The sequence below is a fragment of the Topomyia yanbarensis genome, chromosome 2 (assembly GCF_030247195.1).
Source record: "Topomyia yanbarensis strain Yona2022 chromosome 2, ASM3024719v1, whole genome shotgun sequence".
Taxonomy (NCBI): Eukaryota; Metazoa; Arthropoda; class Insecta; order Diptera; family Culicidae; genus Topomyia; species Topomyia yanbarensis.
The window spans coordinates 86,750,634-86,773,429 of NC_080671.1; the positions used below are offsets into that span (position 1 = coordinate 86,750,634).

General features: G+C 39.3%; 1 protein-coding gene and 1 long non-coding RNA gene across 3 annotated transcripts; both read left to right on the forward strand.

Annotated features, from left to right (window-relative positions):
* Window positions 1-954: 954 nt before the first annotated feature.
* LOC131678748 (uncharacterized) lies at window positions 955-11,965 on the forward strand. Of its 2 annotated transcripts, XR_009303729.1 has the most exons (5): window positions 955-1,216; window positions 1,283-1,624; window positions 1,684-1,912; window positions 2,103-2,379; window positions 11,920-11,965. It is a non-coding gene; the product is annotated as an uncharacterized LOC131678748 (long non-coding RNA). The 2 variants fall into 2 exon arrangements; XR_009303728.1 differs by lacking the exon at window positions 11,920-11,965 and having other exon boundaries at window positions 2,103-2,724.
* An 8,982-nt stretch (window positions 11,966-20,947) lies between these two features.
* Window positions 20,948-22,463, forward strand: LOC131678755 (zinc finger protein 614-like). The gene is made up of 3 exons (XM_058959042.1): window positions 20,948-21,133; window positions 21,235-21,962; window positions 22,035-22,463. The coding sequence occupies exons 1-3, from the start codon at window positions 20,984-20,986 to the stop codon at window positions 22,309-22,311; spliced, it is 1,155 nt and encodes a 384-aa protein (XP_058815025.1). The 5' UTR covers window positions 20,948-20,983; the 3' UTR covers window positions 22,312-22,463.
* The last annotated feature ends 333 nt before the right edge of the window (window positions 22,464-22,796 follow it).

Here is a 22,796-nt window from a genome sequence, read left to right on the forward strand (position 1 = left end):
TAGTGCTTCGAATCGGTTTTGTTTTCGAAGCTTCTGTTTGGCTTCCTCATATGACATTTTATCTTTCAGCATCATTCTCGTTATTGCTTCTTGTTTCTTTCTTTCCGGGCACGCTCTGTCAGCTGCATCATGATCTCCTTTGCAGTTGATACATTGTGTTGTGCAGTTTCCATTTTCGTGGATTTCTCCGCAATTTATGCATTTTTGCTGCCGTCTACATTTGTCCTTTCTGTGTCCATATCCCCAACAGTTGATGCACTGACGTACTGGGAATAGATAGAGCTCTACCCGAAATTTGCATCCGTAGAGCTCCACTTTTTCTGGAAGTTTTCGTCCTCGGAATGTTATTTTAACGTTCCAGGTAGGCTCGAGCCCCTTGTCTTTGTTTCGTTTCTGCATTCTTTCTACGTTTGTTATTTCTATGTCGCTGTTAAGTTCTTTTTTTATTTCTTCTTCCGAGTAATCAAGTGGGATGCCCTTTACCAGACCAATCGTTTGTTTCCAAATTATTGGAACATATCCTTTCAAATTGAATTTTGTCAAATTTATATTGCTTGCCTTCATGGCCTCCTGTTCCGATGAGTAGGTGACCTTAAAGTACGATTCACACGATACATCAAGATCCGTCAACGGAACGGAACGTCATCGGTACGTCAAGATATATTAAACGTGTTTTTAACACACGCATTCACACGAGACATCAGTCTTCCGGAACGTCACAGAACGGCAACAGCACGGACCGTCACCATTTCTCTCGAAGAATATTTGACGGACCTTGATGCTCGCATACATGCACGTTTCATGTGCTTACAATGCGCTTGACGTTTGTTGAATTTGTATTTGCGGGACATGTTGCACTCATAATTAATTCAAGAGTACTTATTCAAAAGGTCCTAAGTGACATTGAGCTCGAACTGAGAAAATTATTTTAGTTAAGTAACCATGTATTATAACGAGAACAAAAAAAAGCGGAAAAACTTTCATCTAATGAAGAATACTTCCACAAAGTGATTACTAAGTTTAATTGCAATATTCTTATGCAATTCAAGTGTAATTATATTAGCTAAATGGTGATACACAACCGTTAAAAGGAAGATCAAATTTCTCAACGAACACATTTGTCCGTGGTGGATGTCAGAAACGGAAGGGGCATTGCGGTATCATGCAATGTGTGAAAAAGTTATCAAAGGATATCACGATACGAATCATTGCGGATGTAACATCCTGAAATTCTAAACCTACAAGAAAACCAATCTTATATAACGAATTTTGTTCGTTCAAGGTGTGGACATTTTGTGGTCAGTTGAAGCGGCAGAAGACGAGCGACAATTGAGGGGATACAGATACTGAAAACCTACTCCAAAATGCACCCTACTACACCTAATTCGAATCCAAGGAACATTTTCAACGTAGAAACAGAATCTAATCACCGTTAGGAGGCAAGATCGGTCAGGATCCCGTAATCAACTAACGAAATTTGCTCAGATGATGACGTTCCCAATGAGGTGAGCATTGACAGTATTTTGCAACCAGTTATCCCGATTCGATGCTCTGAAGAACATAAAAGGAGCAAATTCAGTATCTGAAAGAAATTAGTCGGCTCTTGTTGGAAAATCTTTACTTGGTAAGCTGTCAGTTTGTTGCTGTTGATGTGCACTTTTATATCATGTATTTCATTAACAGATGCCAATTCGGGTAGCCACTATTACTCCAAGGTCCCGGCCATGAAAAAAAATATTACTTCCACACTACCAGCGGTTCAAATAGAGTAAGTCGATTGCGTCGATCATTTCACTCATTGGATACGGACGAGTGGCTGCAGCAACAGGTTCTTTTGCTCAACAGATGGGATTATTTGGTAAAGGAGTTGATTGCAAAGCTAACCTTTGTCGCCAGCCAATAAGTCACAAAAGTGAGGTCCTATGTAGTTTTTATTTTTTCAGATCGGGCAGCACACAAAATAATGTCATGGTGAAAATCCTTCAAGAAATAGAGGTTTTTTACCTTCCATTGCTCATACTGTGTCCTGTGCGACAAACACAAGACTGGAATTGTCGGATAAGGTCGGAAATAACAATTTTTACTTGTTTTATACTTTACAGCAACCGCAAAAGGTGCCAACGACAAAGAAAAAACAAAATACAGCAGAAAACTTCAATAGCTATAGAAGTCCGTCATTTGCCAATGCCGGATCTGATCCCTATGCAAGTACTTGGCATTGATCCACGACTGATTGGTGCAGCCATAGTTACACCAAAAGCAGTGACATTCACAGCATAAACCGCCACAGTTACAACCAAAGCTTTTGGACAGGGATTAGCCTGATCTCTACTATAGTTAGGCCTTCTCTTCGAGTAGACATAGGTTTAGCACTTTGAGGTTCGTAAGTTTGAATTATGAATGTAGTTTGCAAAAAGATGGGCTTTTGAGCATAACAAACCAAATATTGATGTACGCAACAGATTTGATAAATGTTTGCGATTTTGTTGGTTTTGATTGGACGTTCTTTTCATCATTGAACTCAATTTGAGCTGGTTGGTACCAACCCAAACATTTCGGTTGCAAGTTTATATTTTTCTTCTGTATAGCTTTAATGATGTTTTGCAGCCAGGTTATATCCCAATCTGTGTAGTTGTAAAAGCTAGTTTAGTAGAGATGTACATTATATAGAATTATCTCACCAGATGATTATACTGTAATATATTCCATCGAACGTTATTTTAATACTATCGGTCTTTTCATCAAGAATCGGAATATATAGCAAATTAAACTTTAACGTTTTGTACTATTTTTTTAAATTCATTCAATTTTGGGCAATATTTGTCTGATCTAACCCAGTAAAGCTCAGCCGGAAAATGATCCGGAAATCTGGCTGTTTCAAGTGAATATTCGACTCCAGTGTCCCAACAAACCAAATTGGAATCGGTGGTATCACTAGAGCCGGGGTGTTAACAAGAACCAGCCAAAATTCCAGCTGGACTTACTGGGAATTTATGAATGGTAAGTTAAAAAAAACAAACATTGACTAGAAGAAAATTTTCTTCTAGTCACCAAGTGACGTGATTGTGAGAATAGGGCCCATGGTTTCATCACACTCATTATCATCGTGGCATAATGTGGGTTTTCAGAATCATGACCAAATGGGATTTAGATTTCCAAGTGCCTAGATCCTGGATCGCCACTCTACAGTCTACTTGTACGACACCGCAAGGGCAGCTATCCTGATTGCGCACAGACAACGAAAACGGCGTGTACCCAAAGTAAGCAACATCTTTTAGTTTTCCGGTTGAACATAATTTTGGCTGGCCTCTCTTCCATCATTCGTGCTACATGATCAGTCCACTGTTGCCTGTCGCGCTTTATCAGCCTTCCGATGTGAGCATGTTTGTATACTTGGTTCAGCTCGTGGTTTATGCATCTCCACTACTCTACAGGTCGACGTCCTTCGTGAACTTCTTTTAGATAGAACACTTTAGTACGACCGATTTCTCCCGACTTTTGTCAACAGATTCTCGCCCTGATCGTTGGGAACCCCTAGGTTTCAGTAAACAGAGAGTCTCTATTGAACTGAAGCTGTCCGACAATAAAATCATGATCGGTGTGAAAAATATCAACAATTCCAAGGGTATACTAAATAGCTGCGAGTTCTGCGGAGTAAACTGGAACAGGTTTATTGAGTTTCAATGAGGCGGTAAGGTTTTGACTGAATATACCGAAGCCACAGGAGTCATCGAGACTCGGTGTATAACATTTCGTTGCTGTCGACTTCTCGAAATTTACTCTGAAAGATGCTCGGGATCCACGAATTTTGTCTTTCATGGATACGAAGAATACAGTTGAATCAGAAGCATGAGAGAGAAAGAGACGGTTGGGATAATATGAAGAATTGATATTTTGTGTAATGTAATCGAAGTACAAGGACATACATTGGCTATGAGAGTTGAGCTCGACAAGCCTCCCGAAGCCTCTACTAACGGGTTCAAGATATCGCATCGCATGAGCAATCGATATGAGAGGTCCCAAAATCGATTTTTTAGCGGAAGGATGCCTGCTAGCATTTCTAGAATCATCGCATGGGTCGAGTGCATGCCAGTCAATGCAATATGCAAACAACAATACTGGATTCGCTCCAGTTTGATAATCATCACCGACAATATCGTTGTTTGGTACAATCTGATCAGGTCTCCTGGAAGGGCACCCCACCACGTTCCGGTTATTGTGCGGAGAAATTTGATCCTTTGTTGGCCCTTCGGTTTCAGATAGGAAAAGCTTCTATAACTTTGTTTCAAGAACCGTATTTCCATAAAGGAAATTTCTATGTTCAGGAATCAGAATATATTGGCTTAAATAGCACGTTCCCCGTATAGTCTAATCCACGATGACGTCATCAGTTTTAACTTTGACAGTAGCTGCGGGTGGAACTGTGTTCGATGTTTTTCTTCTTCTTGTGTTGTGTTTATTTTTGTTTGAAAATTGACAATCACTGCTTTTGTTTACCAAACTGTATTTGGATAGTTGTGATTTTTATTTAAAAAGACTCATGACTGTGTAGTAGGTAACTGTAAGTCGACTGAAACGACGTTGGGAGTTCGTTTGTGTTAATTCCTGCTGTAGGTAAAGCAGCGGAACTGTGATACACATCGATTGGGTACTCTCACATAAGCTGTTTAGATTCTGAGAGCAACGATGTCTCTGAAAACGTGAAAATGTACAATCTTCGTGTAGAAGATTGTAGCGATAGAAAAAAGCGGATTTCATGATAATGCAATACATGCCAGCTCTAAGAGTGGTACACATTATTATTCTGCTAGGGGCTTTTTCGAAGATCTGAAAAAATCATCGAACTAGAAAAAAGGTACATCGTGATGCATGAAAATCGCAACTCTCCACCAAATTATCAAAAAATTAGTTCAGACAGATTCCCAATGCGGTCAACTGCATCCGGGCGCTTTTCTTTTTCATGTAAATGTACCTGTATGAAAATTTCTAGTATATCCTTACAGTGGAAATATGAAAAGTAACTGATTTAGTGCCGATTTCTTCACCCACACTGAACTTTTAAAAATAATGCGTGGGTAAAGAAATCGGACCTTAGTTTATTTAGTCACTATTTTTGAGTAATTATTCTCTGGCAAGAATCTGAGTATGTTTAACAACATTTGTTTTCATTTCAGATGAAACACCAAATGTAGAGAATTCAAAAACGGATCATTCCGAGTCCATTCCGAAAATCGCGAGTGTCGATTATTAAAACAACGATATCGTTTGCAATTGGCACGGTTGCAACAACGTGCTGACTTTCTAGAAACGATACTACGATAATTAAAACGACGGTTTATTGGCTGAAAAATGACTAGTATTAGCAAATATTCAACGTATTTACAATTTTGTAGAAAGTAGCCAAAACTTACTGTGTAATGACAAAGAATGAAGTCTTCGTAATGATATTGAAAAATCTTCTAAGTAACGTTTCATTTGATTATTATTATTATTACTCCGTGTGTGCTACAACAATTTCGAAGTATTTTTACCGAACAGTATTCGCAATGTACGAGTGCTTAAAATATGTAATCTAAATCGTATCAAAAGATACAATCGATAAGCATACGCCACGATCGTTCAAATAACAGTATGGGGATAGAAAGTTATTTATTATTGGCATTTTCGAAATTAGTACAGAGAGACGGTCGAATCCCAAAGCTAAAGATCATCAAAGCGCTTACAAACTTATTCAAACTACAAAATTTCTAATCGGACCAGCAGCAAATGGAATGCTTGTGTTTATCTGTTGCTTATACGGGACGATGCTCTGATCAGTTCATCATCAAAAAAGTCCGAATTTTTCGATATTCTCGAATGCAGCTGATATAGTTCTTACTGACAAAGGATTTGATATCCCCAATATAATCACATCTAAAGAAACTACTACCTTAGTAAAGCGACTAAATTAAATCCGTTAAATATTGATAGAGGTAAATGAATCACGTCGCTTAGAGTTCACGTGAATAATTTGTGTTCTGAAATTCAAATTTACTTCTCTTAAAGGAACAATTCAAGTCGACTCTTGGAAATGGAATTAATGCCGTTGATTTGATTGTATGTTTGGCTTGTATTTTAGGTATTTTTTATTCCTTGAACATTGCCATCGCAATAAAGTGTCGAAGACTTCTAATGGGATTTTTGGTTGATGTGCACCGGTGTAGTGGAGTGCACTGGTTTTGCACTTTCTAGCAGAAGTGTCAATGGAACATACCCAGTTTTCTACACTTCTGCTAGAAAGTGCAAAAATGGTGCAAAACCAGTGCACTCCATTACACCAGTGTCAATCAATCAAAAATCCCATAAGTGTAGCAAGTGCGTTTCGATAACAACCCAGTAAAGTTTAGCCGGAATCCTACCTGTTTCTAACTCGCACTCCGGCTCCAGTGTCCCTGGTGTCGGAATACTATTTAGAACCAGGTTAATTTTTCGGTATAAATTACTGGGAAATACTATGAAGCTCCAGATCAAACCATTCGGAATCCTAAATCAATGCAGTATGGCATCCAGCTAAAATGCGACAATCAACTCCGAAACTGGGATAAATCTTCAAGAAAAAACATGAAATGTTTATTGCCAGCTGGTAGGGCAATTCAGAGGTTCTCTTTTCACTATCCAGAAAACCTTGACTTACTGGACACAACTTTCCGGAGACACTATCTTCCCAAATGTTCAATCTCGCATCAAGTCAAACCATTTTAACCCGTAAGGTTTAGATTGTTGCAATGTAGCTGAATGTATTTTTTTTCAAATCTGTCTGTCCGTCGACTGTGCATGCAAATTTGCCAAGGAGCAGATTATGGCATTCAAATGGGAGCAAGCAACACCATGGCAGTGTGAGGTCGGGACATTTCCTCGTTCATCCGCATTGAATAGATCGCTTGAACAAAGAATTTTCGAATGTTTTCTATAACTATAGAACTAGCAAGTGAAACTATTTTATTGGTTAAACTTACTTTTCCCACAACCATCTATTTTCCTCTACTATCATGTCTTCGACTGTATGTACAAACCAGTTTAATTTTTGTTGTAGCTATCCAAACTACGTTTTTTTATTATATTGCCAGTATACGACGAAAGTTCATTAAAAAGTCAACAACAAGTCAGTCGTCACAGATGTTGATAGCTCGCATAGTTGAAATACAACATAGTATGGATCAATGTTTCTAATAACTTTTGTTTTATTGATGTACCATGATGTATCAATCGATAAATAAACTTCTGGTTAGCTATTGTTAGATTTTACACATCGGAGGACAAAGAGGTACCAAGAACCATAATATTGATTTCACCCACAAATAACAAAATGCTCTAAATAAAAACTAACCAAAGCTACTCTTCGTTGACTTGATATTCAGTGCAAACTAGCAGATTTGTCGCATTTAATAAGATTACAAAATTTTATTAAATTACGAAGAAGTACTACAAATCGTATTAACCAAATGTAAACAATCGAACAAAACGTTGGTTGCAGTGTAAAATGTACCCAACAAGCAAAAACAACAGCTGTCATTCCACCCGCAGCAAATGTCAAAACGGCGGGGAAGTAGAAATCGTGGATTGGACTATGTAGTCAGAGATTTGTGCCTTGCCATGTCTTTTCATCATTTCCTGAGCAAAAGGAGAAGGATGGAAAAAATAACAGCACAAAAACAAACAACAGTTAAGTTAAACTCACAAGTAGAAATTCAACTAAACGTTTTGTTGTTTCAAAAAGGCCTGATTATTCTGCGTGTTTGAAGACGCGACAATAACAATAGGGACCATTTTTGTTCCTATTTTACTTCAGAATGGTCCAGCTCCTGATTGGTTGATTCTGACTTTTTGAACCGTACGCAATGTTACTGCAGGGATAGCGAAATGATGTTTGGCAGTGTTGCTATATTTATAAGAAAAGATTGTAGTTACTTTTGACAAATAAAATTATTATCGTTAAGAAAGTAACAATTACTAAATTGAACTGAAGTTGTGCGGCGAAGTGAATCAAGTATTTATCCTGCATTTACCGTATACGTGGTTGATTAACTTTAACAGATATAAGACAGAAACTACACCATAATCTAAAATTATTCAGAAAATGACTTCGTCAATCCTTACTAAACACCCATGACACGGAAATACGATGCCCTTGTTCAATATAGTGGATTTTAGATGCAAAATATTACCAGCCTAAAATAAATTAACAAGACTCCATTTTCATTAATAAAAATAGCAACACTGTTCGGAAGATTTCGGCAGGGTGAAAATGCGCGAAAAAAAGAATGCCGAATGAAAAATAAGAAGCCGATTGTCACGTCTTCCCAGTGAGCAAATTTTCTGGCAGAGACCGCTCTGCTAAACTTCTGTAAGTCTTAGTTTGGCTGCCCTGTCAGATTTCTGCATGTATCCTGTCGGGTCAGTTGAGCTAGAGAGAACTCGGTTTCGCTCGCGTTTTCTGGCAAATTTTAACAAGAACCGAGCTAAACCCTGGCATAACTCGGACATAAACTGTGCAAAGATCCTGGCAATTCCTACCTGGTAGAATTTAGCACGAATCGAGCAAAACATCTGACAAAGACGTGGCAGGAAGCGTGCAGAGATCTTGGCCGTACCTTTCTGGCTTGATTCTGGATAAAAGTGAGCAGGATCGGTTGGTTTAACCGCTTCTGTCAGAAACGGTTGTTGCATTTGAGCGAATTCGTTGCCAGAATTCTCGCACAAATCGTGCAAAATGCTCGCAGAAACTCTGCCAGCATCAATTTCGCTTTGCTAAACTTTTGCTAACTTTCTACTTGCCACGCTGACCGGGTTGTCTTAGCAAATTGGCTACGCGATTGTCTTCTCGTCTCTTTGATGAATAGTTTGAAAGTGTATACCGTATCAATACTTTATAAAAATGGAGGATGAAAAATTAATTGAACTAGTTCGACAAAATATTGAATTATACGACATGTCAAACAAAAAATATATGGACAAGGAATACAAGGAAAGAATTTGGAACAAAATCGGGAACGAGCTGGGATCCGATGGTAAGACTATCAGAATTTCTGCGAATTTTAATCTTGTTCTTGTTGTTTATTTCCGCATCTGCAAGGCACTGTTTTTATCAAAACAAGGCCGACTCATAAGTGGTTAGACGGAGATATTCGTTTCATATCCATTAGAAACCCCTTTCCAAAACCGATTCTGAATCTTAAATGGATTCAGTATGGATTCTAGCTCAAATAGAATAACCACCGGTGGTTGTTACATGGCTTCTTAGCTATATCCCAGTTAAACTCATTCCGGAACCGGTTCGGATTTCTGAATGGAGCCATTATGGATCCCAAATCAAATGCAACAACCGATTCCGACTCAGAATCGGTTGTTGCATTTGATTTGGAATCCATAATGACTCCATTCAGGATTCCGAATCAAATTCCGAATGGTTTGACCGGGATATACCACCCAATCACTTTTGATATAGGGTAAAGAGCCTCTTTTGGCCCTATTAGGGAGAGACCAGATCTATCTGATTAATTACATGGTCTACAATGGATAGAACACCTATAAATTGGCATCATTATCTTTGTTTCGTTCTTCAGGACTAATCAAATAACAAAAAAGGCTGGACTAAGATACTACCACAGAGAACAGACGTCCATCTTCAGCATTCAACTTGTGTAAAATCTCTAACGGTTTCGAAGGTAGTTTGGATATCTAAACCAGGTGCGCTACTGTCGTCATGTTTTTTTGTGGCTGAGTGCGACAGAATTGACAGCGGTTATTCATCTACCCAGTCAAACTAGTCCGGAACCGATACGGAATTCCAGCATGAATTCCAGCTCAAATGCGTCAACCGATAGAGTCGGAATCGGTTGTTTTCTTTGAGCTAGATTCTATGCTGAATCCATCCAGGATTTCGAACCGGTTCCGGAATCGATTTGACGGATAGTTTGGATAGGTTGGTGTGGCGGCGCAAGCGTTTTTCGTATATTAATTCAAATGTTTACACACGTTTTTTAAATATTTTTGTTCGATCATGGATGTCTGTTCTCTGTGATACTACCATTTAAGCCTATGCGTTAAAGAAAGATGGCGGATGCTGCTCTCTTGAACGGCTTCGAAAGGGTTAGGGAGATAATATAAACAGGACGAAAATAGACTCATTACAAGGAGCAGGTCACTCTAGGAATGTATAACACATTTGCATCAACTTAGAAAAAATGCATTTAATTTCCATTTTTGCATCAACTTTGCACACGCAAAATGCATTACGAATTTCTATTTTGATGGAAAGAAATGCATTTAATTTTGCAGATTTTTAAAAATGCGTCACAAGTGATCTGCCCCTAGCTCATTACCATATATTAGAATAGGCTTATTTAGCAGAAAAATTATTGGAAAGTTTAACAGTGCCATCATTATCAAGATAAAGTTAACAACAAAATGTGTCCATCGTAACATTGGTTTATTTAAAAAAAATATGCGATTTATTTAAGTATACAGTCGTGATTCGCTGGTTGGGCCACAGCCTTGTCCAACTAACGAATTTGATTCGCTAGTTGTACCGACTGACAAATGTCAAAAACTCCAAAGGCGATGTTGGCAGTGTAAATGCATCTATTCATATTTTTAAATATTGTCAGATTGATTGTCAACGTTAATTTGACATGAGATTTTGACGTTCAGATGCTTTTTAGTTGGACAAGCGGTCCAGTTAAAAATGTCCAACCAGCGAATTACGACTGTATTAGGAAAATCGATCGTTTTGCCAAGGCAAAGATCCATTCTCGGAATTAAAAAATTGTTTGAATATTTCGCGCATATGAAATGCAGACGCTCCTGCGTTGCCACCCTGTCGAGGCAAGCTCCTGAGATTCAGGTCTCCTTCTGCTAACTCCACGGATGTAACCGTCGTTTCCCGATCCTTTATAAAGTTGTGCAGTATGCAGGTTGTCAAAATTACTTTGTCAACATTATCTGGTAGTAAATTTATTGTTCTGAAAAATATGCGAAACTTGTGAGCTAGCTGCCCGAAGCCGTTTTCAGAAACTCGCCGTGCTCGGGATAATCTTAAATTGAACACCTGTTTTTCCAAATCGCCACTACTTGCTGCTCCTGGGTATGGCCGAAGCAAGTAATTTTTTAGTGGAAACGCCTCGTCTCCCACTATGACGTATGGTGCTGATATTTCTGTGTTGGGCAAGTAATCGTCATCGGGAACATTCAACTCGTTTTGTTCCAACGCTTTCCCCAAATTAGAATGCGCAAATATGCCGCCATCGCTGTTTTTTTCCGTACGATCCGACATCGACGGCTATAAATTTACAGTTCGCATCAAACAAGGCCAGTAAAACAATAGAAAACGTTTTTTTATAGTTAAAGTATTGCGATCCGCTGTTTGGTGGTGCTACTATTTGGACATGTTTTCCGTCTATTCCCCCAATACAATTAGGAAAATTCCACTGTGTCCAAAATTCTTCTGCGATCCTTTTCCATCGGTTTTTGTCTGGAATTGGCATTGTTTCTGCAAACATCTTGGCAATTATTGCTTCGCATACATCTTTTACTATTGTATGAACAGTGGAATGACCCATCCTGTAGCTGAAAGCGATGGTGTGGTATGAGTCACCAGTAGCAAGAAACCTACAAATAAGATATATATATATATATATATATATATATATATATATATATATATATATATATATATATATATATATATATATATATATATATATATATATATATATATATATATATATATATATATATATATATATATATATATATATATATATATATATATATATATATATATATATATATATATATATATATATATATATATATATATATATATATATATATATATATATATATATATATATATATATATATATATATATTCATTTACAGGATCCACATGTAAGGCACGTTGGACATCTTTACGGGACCAGCTAAGAAAAGTCGTAAAAAGATGGGTGGGTAATGTCTGCGACATAACCGGAGAGATGTAGAATACATAAGGAACACGTTCTTCAAATATGTTGATATTCATTGGAATTTTCGGACAAAAGGTGATTTGGGCGAGGAATATTTCAAATTATTCTTTACAAAAATGATGGTGGTCCTGACAAGGACCGTTTTTGTTGGCGTTGTTGGCCTTGGTGGGGAGATGCGCTGGCTTCGATTTTCGTTGGATGCTTCTGACTTCTTACTATTTCCGGGCTTAGCTGTTGTCCAGGAGGTGATTCTGACATGATTGGTGTAGGTGTAGGTCGTCAACCGGTTATAATTTTTCAAGCGTTGTTTACATTTGAAATTAAACCACTGGATCAATTAAAAAAAGTATTGGTCTGTGATATGAAAAGTACGAAATATATCTTCGGGTTTCTGCATTGACGTTTTTGACAAATACAAGATCAATGCATGTGCCTGCAAGTGTAGTTGCTTGTGATGGATCAGAGATCAAACGAAGCTTGAAACATTCATTCATAAAATAAACAAATTTCAAATTCTCTTGTTTTGAAACATCTATGTTGAAGTCGCCTGAAACGACCATTGGAACATTCTGATTTCTAGACTAAATATTCTACATTAAAAGATGGGTGGGTAATGTCTGCGACATAACTGGAGTGTCGTAACTACACTTGTGACGTTAATCCAAATCTAATGATATGCAACGAAATTACGTTTGCATGTGAAATTTTCAAATGATTCGTTATAATTATGGTTAAAAATTCTAATTGGGAATTCTTTTCCATCACCAACTATTTTTCTTTTTTTCGAATCTACAGCATTCTTTGAAAATATTATTGAAATGTTATTGATGAAAAACTGAAAATGCGTTTGGCAACACTGCTCACTAAATGGATGGTGGGAAGACGCACATTCGTTTTGATTATGCTAGTATTAGTAGCAGGAAAGAATGAAAAGGAACATAGCCCGAAAACGAGCAAGCGAGAGAGCGATAGTAATTCGTATTCGCTCTACTAAACTAAAAAAAGATGGGTGGGTAATGTCTGTGACATAACCGGAGCATCGTGACTTCACTTCGAGACGTTAATTTAAATCTAATGATTTATGCAGTTAATCAAAGGAGGCTGCCAAAAAGTTCGAATAAAAGCACGCGACTAGTGTACTTTGCACGTTCTATATTTTATCAACACTAGAGAGAATCGAAAAAATAATTCAAAGTGTAATAGCAACATGCAATTGTGGCAACACTGGCCATGGGATGGTGGGGAACACGCACATTCGTTTAATTTATGATGTATTAGCAGCAGAAAGGAATGGAAAAGCAGTGCGCGAAAACGAGCGAGGATAATTTAAATTCTCTTTCTATCCACATATCGTATTTCTAACCTACTTGCTGAAAATTGTTAAACACCTCAAATGGATATTTCAGTTTAACTCTTATTAGAACACAATTAATTGGTCCTGAAAAGAACCGTTTATTGTTTTATTGCGGGAGCATAATTCAGACGCACTCCCCGCGACACGGTGAGCCAGTTTAATATATTTGGCCTGAAAGTTATGCGTTTGGTGCAGTATTTTGCATTCTCGAACAAACCAGGCGCACTATTTTGCATTCTCGAACCAGTAGGCATCGTTGGCTTCTCGGGGCATCATTACGACTGAGGTTTGTAAGCGTAGCTCGACTTTGCAGTCCTGTACAATCTCACGAACCAGACGCTGGAACGATAGCCTACAGATTAGTTGCCCTTTAGTTGGGGCGAAATTCTTGCAGGGCGACAGTTCCGATGAGTCACCAGTAGCTGGGGCACTGTTTCCGTCCATCGCCATTGCCAACTGCTTTCCTTCGGTGGACTGGCTGCTTGCTAGTGCTTGAACGAATACGAATGATGAGAAAAACCGACTGACCAATATTCATATATAAACACACGAGAAAGCACTACTATCGCTCTCTCGCTCGTTTTCGTTCCATTCCTGCGCCTTTCCTTTCCGTTCGGCTACCAATACTAGCATAACCAAAACGAATATTCTGTCTTTCCATCGCCTTCAATGTAGTGGCCAGTGCTAGCAAACTTGCATGTTCAGTTTTTCAATAACAACATTCAAACAATATTTTCAAAGAATGTTACAGATTTGAAAAGAAGGAAGGAAAATATTTTCACAAATTTAAATTCTTTTGTGTTATTTGTTAGCGCTGATAAAGGCTATTTAGTTTGCTACTAGCAAGGAGCTGCACAAACAAATCGATTTATGCAGTTAATCAACGGAGGCTGCCAAAAAGTTCGAATAAAAGCATGCGACTAGTGTACTTTGCACGTTCTATATTTTATCAATACTAGAGAGGATCGATAAAATAATTCAAAGTGTAATAGCAATATGCAATTGTGGCAACACTGGCCATGAGATGGTGGGGGAACATGCACATTCGTTTAAGTTATGATGGTATTAGCAGCAGAAAGGAATGGAAAAGCAGTGCACGAAAACGAGCGAGAGAGGATAATTTAAATTCTCTTTCTTTCGTTCCACACATCGTATTTCTTATATAGACGCTGGAACGATAGCCTACAGATTAGTTGCCCTTTAGTTGGGGCGAAATTCTTGCAGGGCGACAGTTCCGATGAGTCACCAGTAGCTGGGGCACTTTTTCGGACCGTCGTCATTGCCAACTGCTTTACTTCGGTGGACTGGCTGCTTGCTAGTACTTGAACGAATACGAATGAGAAAAACCGACCGACAGATATTTATATAATCGCGCTAATATGCACTACTATCGCTTTCTCGCTCGTTCTCGTGCCGTGCGTGAGCCTTTCCTTTCCGTCCGGCTTCTAATGGCCTAACCAAAGGAGTATGCCGTCTTTCCCCCACTAACTGCTCTCGTCAAGCAACCAAATACGAATAATCATAAAACAAACATGTAGTGGACCTATATATAAACTTTTCATTATTTTATTGTTCGGTTGGTCCACCATTTTGACGGCTCTGTGCGGGATGGGCTGAAAATTTTCACTTTTCCGAGTCGTTTTCGAAAGATTTTTCAAAACACAATTTTTTGTTATTAGTGCATGTTATACATACTTAAAATTTTAATACAGCATAGAGGAACATATTTTCAACAAATTGGCCTAAAAATCAAATCATTCTGTTAAGTATGATAAAAGTTATTAACGTTCAAAATCTGACGCGGTGCCGCAGCCGATATTTTGAAACGGGACCCCTATATTGAAAGCTTAAATGTATTCTACATTAAAAAAAAGTCTACTAAGAGCGGACAGGCAGCAAAAAACACTTTGAAATGGAGATATGAAGACTGTATGGCATTTGTGCTTCCATTTTTTAAAGAACGAGAAACAGTTTGCAACATTCCGACAAGTGAAGCCCCGATCGTTCAGGAAGATGGGGTTGACGAGGTTTGCGAAGAGAACGTAGATGAAAACATTGTTGAAGATGTTATCGATTCAACACCTACGACATCCAAACGAAATCTGGGAGTACCATCTGACAGTCGTAAAAAACAGCGCAAACAAGAAACAGCATCATCGACTCTTCTGAAATATTTCATCGAATCAGACCAGGCGTCCTCAAGTTCGAAAAAAGCAGATCCGATGGACGTATTTTTTCAAGGGCTGTGTGCGACGGTAAAGACGTTCAGTCCCGCCAATCAGCACATTGCAAAGAACAGACTTTTCCAAACAGTATCGGATATGGAATGGAATGAAATCCAATCCAAACCGAATTTTACCACAGATTCGTTGGATGCAACTGCATCATCTCAAAACGACAATATGACAGGCATTGTAGCCTTTTATAACGAGTTCAATCCAGAGAACTAAATTAGAGACTTCCGTCTTACGAGAGAAAAATAAGAACAGAAATCTTTTCACAGAAAAATCTTACGAAATATATGGCACAATTCACCATAAAATAGTTAGTACTTTATACCGTCTGGGAGTGGTCGGCACCTCCGCATACATACCACAACCTGTTCAAGCTCGACGGGTGTAATAGATGAACAGCGCATCAATTTAATAAAGTTAAATAAATTTGTGTATTGAAAATGAAATTCACATTTTTGATTTTTAAATGCAATTATAGGAACTGGCCGTTTTGGATAAGTAATCAAGTTTCATAAAACTTTACTGTAAACGTGTAAGCACGAAAACGTAAAAGAAAACTAGAAAATACTTTTGATCATCTATTTTATCACAGAGAATAGACGTCCATCTTCAGCATTCAACTTGTGTCCCTAACGTTTTTAAGGTAGTTGGGATGTCCCCACCAGGTGCGCTACTGTCATGTTTTTAGTGGCTGAGTTCGACTGAATTGGCAGCGGTTATACATCTACCCACCCACTGAGGTGTCCAAAAAATTGTTTCAAAATCGTTCAATACGGGTCCAACGATGGACGTTTGTTGGACGGTTATTTAGACGTCGTCCAAATTGGTCCAACGAACGTCCTTCATTGAACGATTTTGAAACCAACCGTTCTTAGAGGGCAGTCAAATCATTCTGGAACCGGTTCGAAATTCTGAGTGGGTTCAGTATGGATTTCAGTTTAAATACATCAACCGGTTGAGTCGGAATCGGTTGTTTCCTTTAAGCTGGAATCCATACTGAATCCATTCAGGGTTCCGAACCGGTTCCGGAATAGGTTTGACGGAGAGTTGGGATAGCTGGTGTGGCGGCGCTAGTATTTTACCGTATATTAATTGAAATGTTTACACAAGTTTTTTAAACATATTTGTTCGATCATGAATGTCTGTTCGCTGTGGTTTTAGGTTTGGGATCACTGTGCGGTCCCAGTTAAACTCATTCCGGAACCGGTTCGATTTCTGAATGGAGTCGGTATGGATTCCAAATCAAATGCAACAACCGATTCCCACTCAGAATCGGTTGTTGCATTTGAGCTGGAATCCATACTGACTTCATTCAGGATTCCGAATGGTTTGACCGGGGTGTAGTGTGGATAGAACTTCCCGGTAGTACTATTCAGAATTCTGAATGAAGTCAGTAAGGAATCTAGCTCATATGCAAAAACCGATTTCGAAATCAACAGAGCTAGAGTTGGTTGTTGCATTTGAGCTGAAATACATTCAGAATTCTGAACCGGTTCCAGAATGGATTTAAATGAAAAAAAAATCCAAATAAACCATTCCGGAACCGATTCAGAATCTTAAATGAATTTTCGATTCAAATGCAATAACGGTTCCATTTGCATTTGAGCTTTGAGTTCACGAATGGGTTTGACTTGGAAACCGTTCTTTGTATGGGATGGAATTTTCTCATGAGACGTGTAAAGCCTGGTACATGGACTAGTAAGAATGGTCTCATGGAAATGTGCTGACGAATCGTCCCGAAAACTGGACAGTATAGTAAGAATAGGTCTTTTTGTCGAGCGCTCCGACCTAATCCTACTAAGCTAAACTCATTCCGAAAACGGTTCGGAGTTCTGAATGAATTTCATGCCAAAAGCAACAACCGATTCCGATTCAGTCGGTTTCGGAATCGGTCGTTGCATTTGAGCTGGACATTAATTCCATTCAGGATTCCGAATCAAATTCTCCAGTAAGTCCAGCCGGAAACTGAGCTGGAATGCTGGCTGGTTCTAACTCGTATTCCGGCTCCAGCGACACAACCAATTCTAATCAGATTCCTGGCTGGACCTTACTATGTCTGAATTTTTTGACCAGATAGTTACAGATAATATAGTTTAATTTATTTTTACGAAGCAAAGACACACCTTAAACATACCATAAGCCGTTGCTTTGGGCTTATGGATTCACGCATCACGGTGGATTCTTTTCGTATTCGCTTTTCTACTTTATCCAATAGGTAGTAGAACTGTGTTTGTGACATCCTGAAATACCGATAGAAGCTAGTTTCCTCTTCCTCGAGTTCTTTCAAAAGCGTGTGGTATTCCCCTTCTGCCTTCCGAAATGTATTCATGGGTCTCACCCACTTCCTTTTTGGTGCTGACCTTTCCTCCTCCTCATCCAGCAAGATTGCCAGCGATACGAGCTGTTTTCTGCTTAGTTTACTCATTTTTGACTTCTATATAACTTTATCGAACTTTCAATGTAAATATTACCACTGAACAATTTGACAGATACCTCTAAATGTAATATTCATATAATACGCTATTTGAAATCAACTCAACCCAAAACTAAGTTCTTCAAGCTTAGCGTGTAGATGTCATTGACGGATGACGTGACGGATGCTACCGGTGCGTGTGAATTGAAATCTGAATTGACGTACCGGTGACGTTCCGTTCCGTTTACGGATCTTGATGTATCGTGTGAATCGTACTTAAAAAGCGGAATTTGCCGATTACTTGTATGTCGACATAGTTTTTAGCTCCTGCTGCATTTAGGGCTTTACCCACGTCGACTGGATGTTTGGGCGTTGGTTTGTCGTAGTTCACTGGTTCCAGGAAAACTGTTTCACCGGTTGACCAGTTATTTGATTTTGTTGATAGTGTATTGTTCTCCTTTTCTGTGCTTAGTCCGGGTTTAGTCTTGTTTTTCGATTCTGCATTGTATTGCTTCCTGGTTTGAATTTGTGATTTGCTGCTCATTTTTTCTTCTTTTCATTTTTTTTTTAATTTAGTCACTATTTATCTTCAACGAAGCTTCGCTGGCACTCCCTTATTGGTAATTACTAAAGGCTAAGTCTGGTTTTCTCTAATGCAGTTTATTAGTCGTTTTTATGTACACTTTCGGCACTAATATTTCAATCACTTTGCTTTGGAAAATTGTGTTCACTTTTTTTCGCATGGTTTTCACAGAAGCTTTGCGCGTCCCGCGACGCCTTTTTCCCAATTACAGCGATCGCTCGGCTTAGCTTAAAAATCCACCGTAGTTCGAAGAAACTTCGCTAAATTTATACTTCCGCGAGTTTAATTCCGCGATCTACTTTTCGCTTTGATTTCCCGACGAGTCAGTATTAAAAAACGCTTCGAATTTTTGATGCCAAAAATTTTCACACGAGGCGATTGTTGGTTTTTTTCTGTTTTTTGGTAAGCAATTTTCGTGACATGATAAAAAGTACGATTAACAGCAAAATTAATTCGACATCATTGCAAAAATACCACCAAAATCACGAAACGCCATGACATTAATAACAAAATGATTTTTTGTCGGCCGTTGTTTAAAGTTCGCATCATGTTAGAGTGAATATGGGCCCATATTATTGGCTCGAATCAAAACTCGTCGAAATGTCAATTGACGATAGGTTCATCCGGAGTGTTAATTTGTGTGTACCTTTTGCTAGCGTTGCCAATTTTATTTTGTGTCCAGCACCCAATGTGGCTACGCCACATCGCTTTTGCGCGTGCTGTCCGACTTCGCTACCGCTCAGTCGGACTTAAACTAGGGATAGCCCCTATGTTTGAGTAAGCCGGGCAAACGAGTGGATCACAGGTTCGCTTGCTTCTGACGGCGGGTCGGTGGCCACCTCGTCCGGGCCTCGGTTATGCGGCTAAGCCGCATCGAAATGGTACCCCTTAAACATTCTAACTTGAATCGCTTGTGTCACCGGAGCCGGAATACGAATTAGATCCAGCCAGCATTCCGGCTGAGTTAAACTGGGAAGTTTAGTAAAATTTAATCTGAAAGTAAAAATTTTTTGGCAACGCTCCAGCACCCCGTTGATTTCACCACCTGGGCGCCAGGTTGACGATATGAAATGAACTTTGTTTACTTTCGACAAGTTTTGATTCGAGCCAACAACATCCAGCCGTGAATATACTACACGATAATACCCTCTAAGAACGGTTGGTTTCAAAATCGTCCGATGAAGGACGTTCGTTGGACCAATTTGGACAACGCCCAAATAACCGTTCAACGAACGTCCATCGTTGGACCCGTGTTGAACGATTTTGAAACAATTTTTTGGACGTCTCAGTGGGTAACGACAAGATAGCATATTATGGGCTGGATGTTGGCGCCAGGTGGTGAAATGGGTGAAATCGTTAGAATTCAACGGGGTGCTGGAGCGTTGCCAGAATTTTTTTATTTCTAGATTAAATCTTACCAAACTTCTCAGTTAACCTCAGCCGGAATGCTGGCTGGTTCTAATTCGTATTCCGGCTCCGGTGACACAACCGATTCTAGTTAGAATGTTTAAGGGGTACCATTTCGATGCGGCTTAGCCGCATAAACGAGGCCTATCCCTAGGTTAAGTGCGACTGAGCGGTAGCGAAGTCGGACAGCACGCGCAAAAGCGATGAGGCGTAGCCACATTGGGTGGTGGACACAAAATAAAATTGGCAACGCTAGCAAAATGTAAACACAAATGAACACTCCGGATGAACCTAGGGCCCATATTATTGGCTCGAATCAAAACTCGTCGAAATGTCAATTGACGATAGGTTCATCCGGAGTGTTCATTTGTGTTTACATTTTACTAGCGTTGCCAATTTTATTTTGTGTCCACCACCCAATGTGGCTACGCCACATCGCTTTTGCGCGTGCTGTCCGACTTCGCTACCGCTCAGTCGGACTTAAACTAGGGATAGCCCCTATGTTTGAGTAAGCCGGGCAAACGAGTGGATCACAGGTTCGCTTGCTTCCGACGGCGGGTCGGTGGCCACCTCGCCCGGCGGATCCTCAGCGGCTTTGCGCCGCTTCGGTTCCTAGGCCTCGATTATGCGGCTAGGCCGCATCGAAATGGTACCCCTTGAACATTCTAACTTGAATCGGTTGTGTCACAGGAGCCGGAATACGAATTAGAACCAGCCAGCATTCCGGCTGAGTTAAACTGGGAAGTTTAGTAAAATTTAATCTGGAAATAAAATTTTTTTGGCAACGCTCCAGCACTCCGTTGATTTCACCACCTGGGCGCCAGGTTGACGATATGAAATGAACTTTGTTTACTTTCGACAAGTTTTGATTCGAGCCAACAACATCCAGCCATGAACCTATCGTCAATTGACATTTCGACGAGTTTTGATTCGAGCCAATAATATGGGCCCCATCTTCACTTTCATCGGCGCGATACAATATTATTTATGGAACCGAAAATAAGGAAAAAGTATGTTAGAAAGACGATACAAATTCGGCCTCCGCGTTGCCGATTGTGCAAAAATATTTGCGAAGCGAACAAACTGCTGTGGGATCGTGATTTCCGTGAAAAGCTGCAGGACGTTATTTGCCTCTGGGTAGTATCTATTATTTTAAGAATCGTGGAAAATGACAATACAACACAACCATGGACACTGTAAATAATTCGATGGAATTTATACCCGGTAAATATTTTCAGATAAAAGTTGTACCAACGGAGAAATTCCACATCTGCAGCGCTTGTCAGACGACTGTAGAAGATTTCTACGCCTTCAAATCCCAAAGCCGTAAAGTGCTACGTGGTGAAATTGTGCTAGAACCGCAGAAAACTCGCTGTGTTACCTCGCCACCAAAGACCGACAATGATTGTACCAACGAGAACCATGAGCTACCACCAACTTTGGAAACGCTGCTGGACGATTGTGAGGACGAGATCGTTCTACCTGCACAAACAGTGGAAGATATAAGTCTACAAGTTGAATTGACCAAAAAGAAACCACGTCGATCGTATCGTCGTAAAGATAACAAAGAAGTGAGATTGAAGCGACCGCCCCATCGTAAAACCGAAGAGGAGAAAACCATGACTCCGGCCGAATACCGCAAACACTGGAATCAAATGTACCGTGATCGCTACAAGGTAATGTGCGACATTTGCGGCAAGACTATTCAGAAGGTTCTTATTGAGAGTCACTTGAATCGACACCGAGGCGTACAACCGTACGCTTGCGAACAATGTGGGCTGCAGTTCCATTGTAAAAATAATTTTCGTAAACACGTTCAGCGGAGTCACGCAATTAATGACGAGGTTGCGTGCGAAATTTGCGACAAAGTTCTTGTTAGTCAAATTGCTTACAAACAGCACCTGAGATCCGTACATCGCGAAAGAAAATTCCAATGCGTCATTTGTGGACTTAAAATTCATTCGAAGTATGTTGTGGCTCTGATTGTCCCTATTTTATATTATCTGTTCAATTCGAGAAATGTTCCTTGCACTTCTAGGAGAGCTCTGGAGCAACACATGGACATTCACAATCAAAAGCGGGATTTTGTATGTCCACATTGTGGTAAAACGTTTTATCGTCAGTATGTGCTCAATATCCATCTGAGGACCCATTCGGGAGAAACGCCGTACGTGTGTCACATCTGTAAGGCCGCCTTTGTCCATCGACGAATCTACGTGATGCACATGCAAAAGCTTCATCCAAACGAACCGATGATGCGTATGGATGGTGTGAAAACACTAAAAGATGCATTAATGAAACGAGAAAACTTTTGAAGTGTATATAAACTAAAATAAGACCTGAGCTGTTGTACGAAGCATTTGGAATTGAAATAAGATGAAAAACCTGTAAACTTGCAACCTTATTTTTACCCCCATTGAATTTGTAGCAGACTTGAATAACCACGTAGACAAATTCAACATTCGGATCAGTTGATTTGTTTTATTTAAAAACGACTGTCAGTTTATGCAAACCATGTCAAGAAATGCGACTAGCACATTTTAATCCTTCCTAGTTGATTTTGCTGCCGTTATTAAGCAACCCGCATCAATGCAGAAAAAGGTTGATTATATATTCCAACATTTTTGTTCCAGAAAATAGGGAATCAAATTTAATAGGGATAACGAAGAACGCTTTTTTGTTTAATTCAATACTAATTCACCACTCTTTTATAAATGGAACGTAACCCAGCGAAAATATTCTTCAGAATGAGAATTTGTGCCACTTTTGATACAAAAGCAGTTTAGTATTATGATTACCT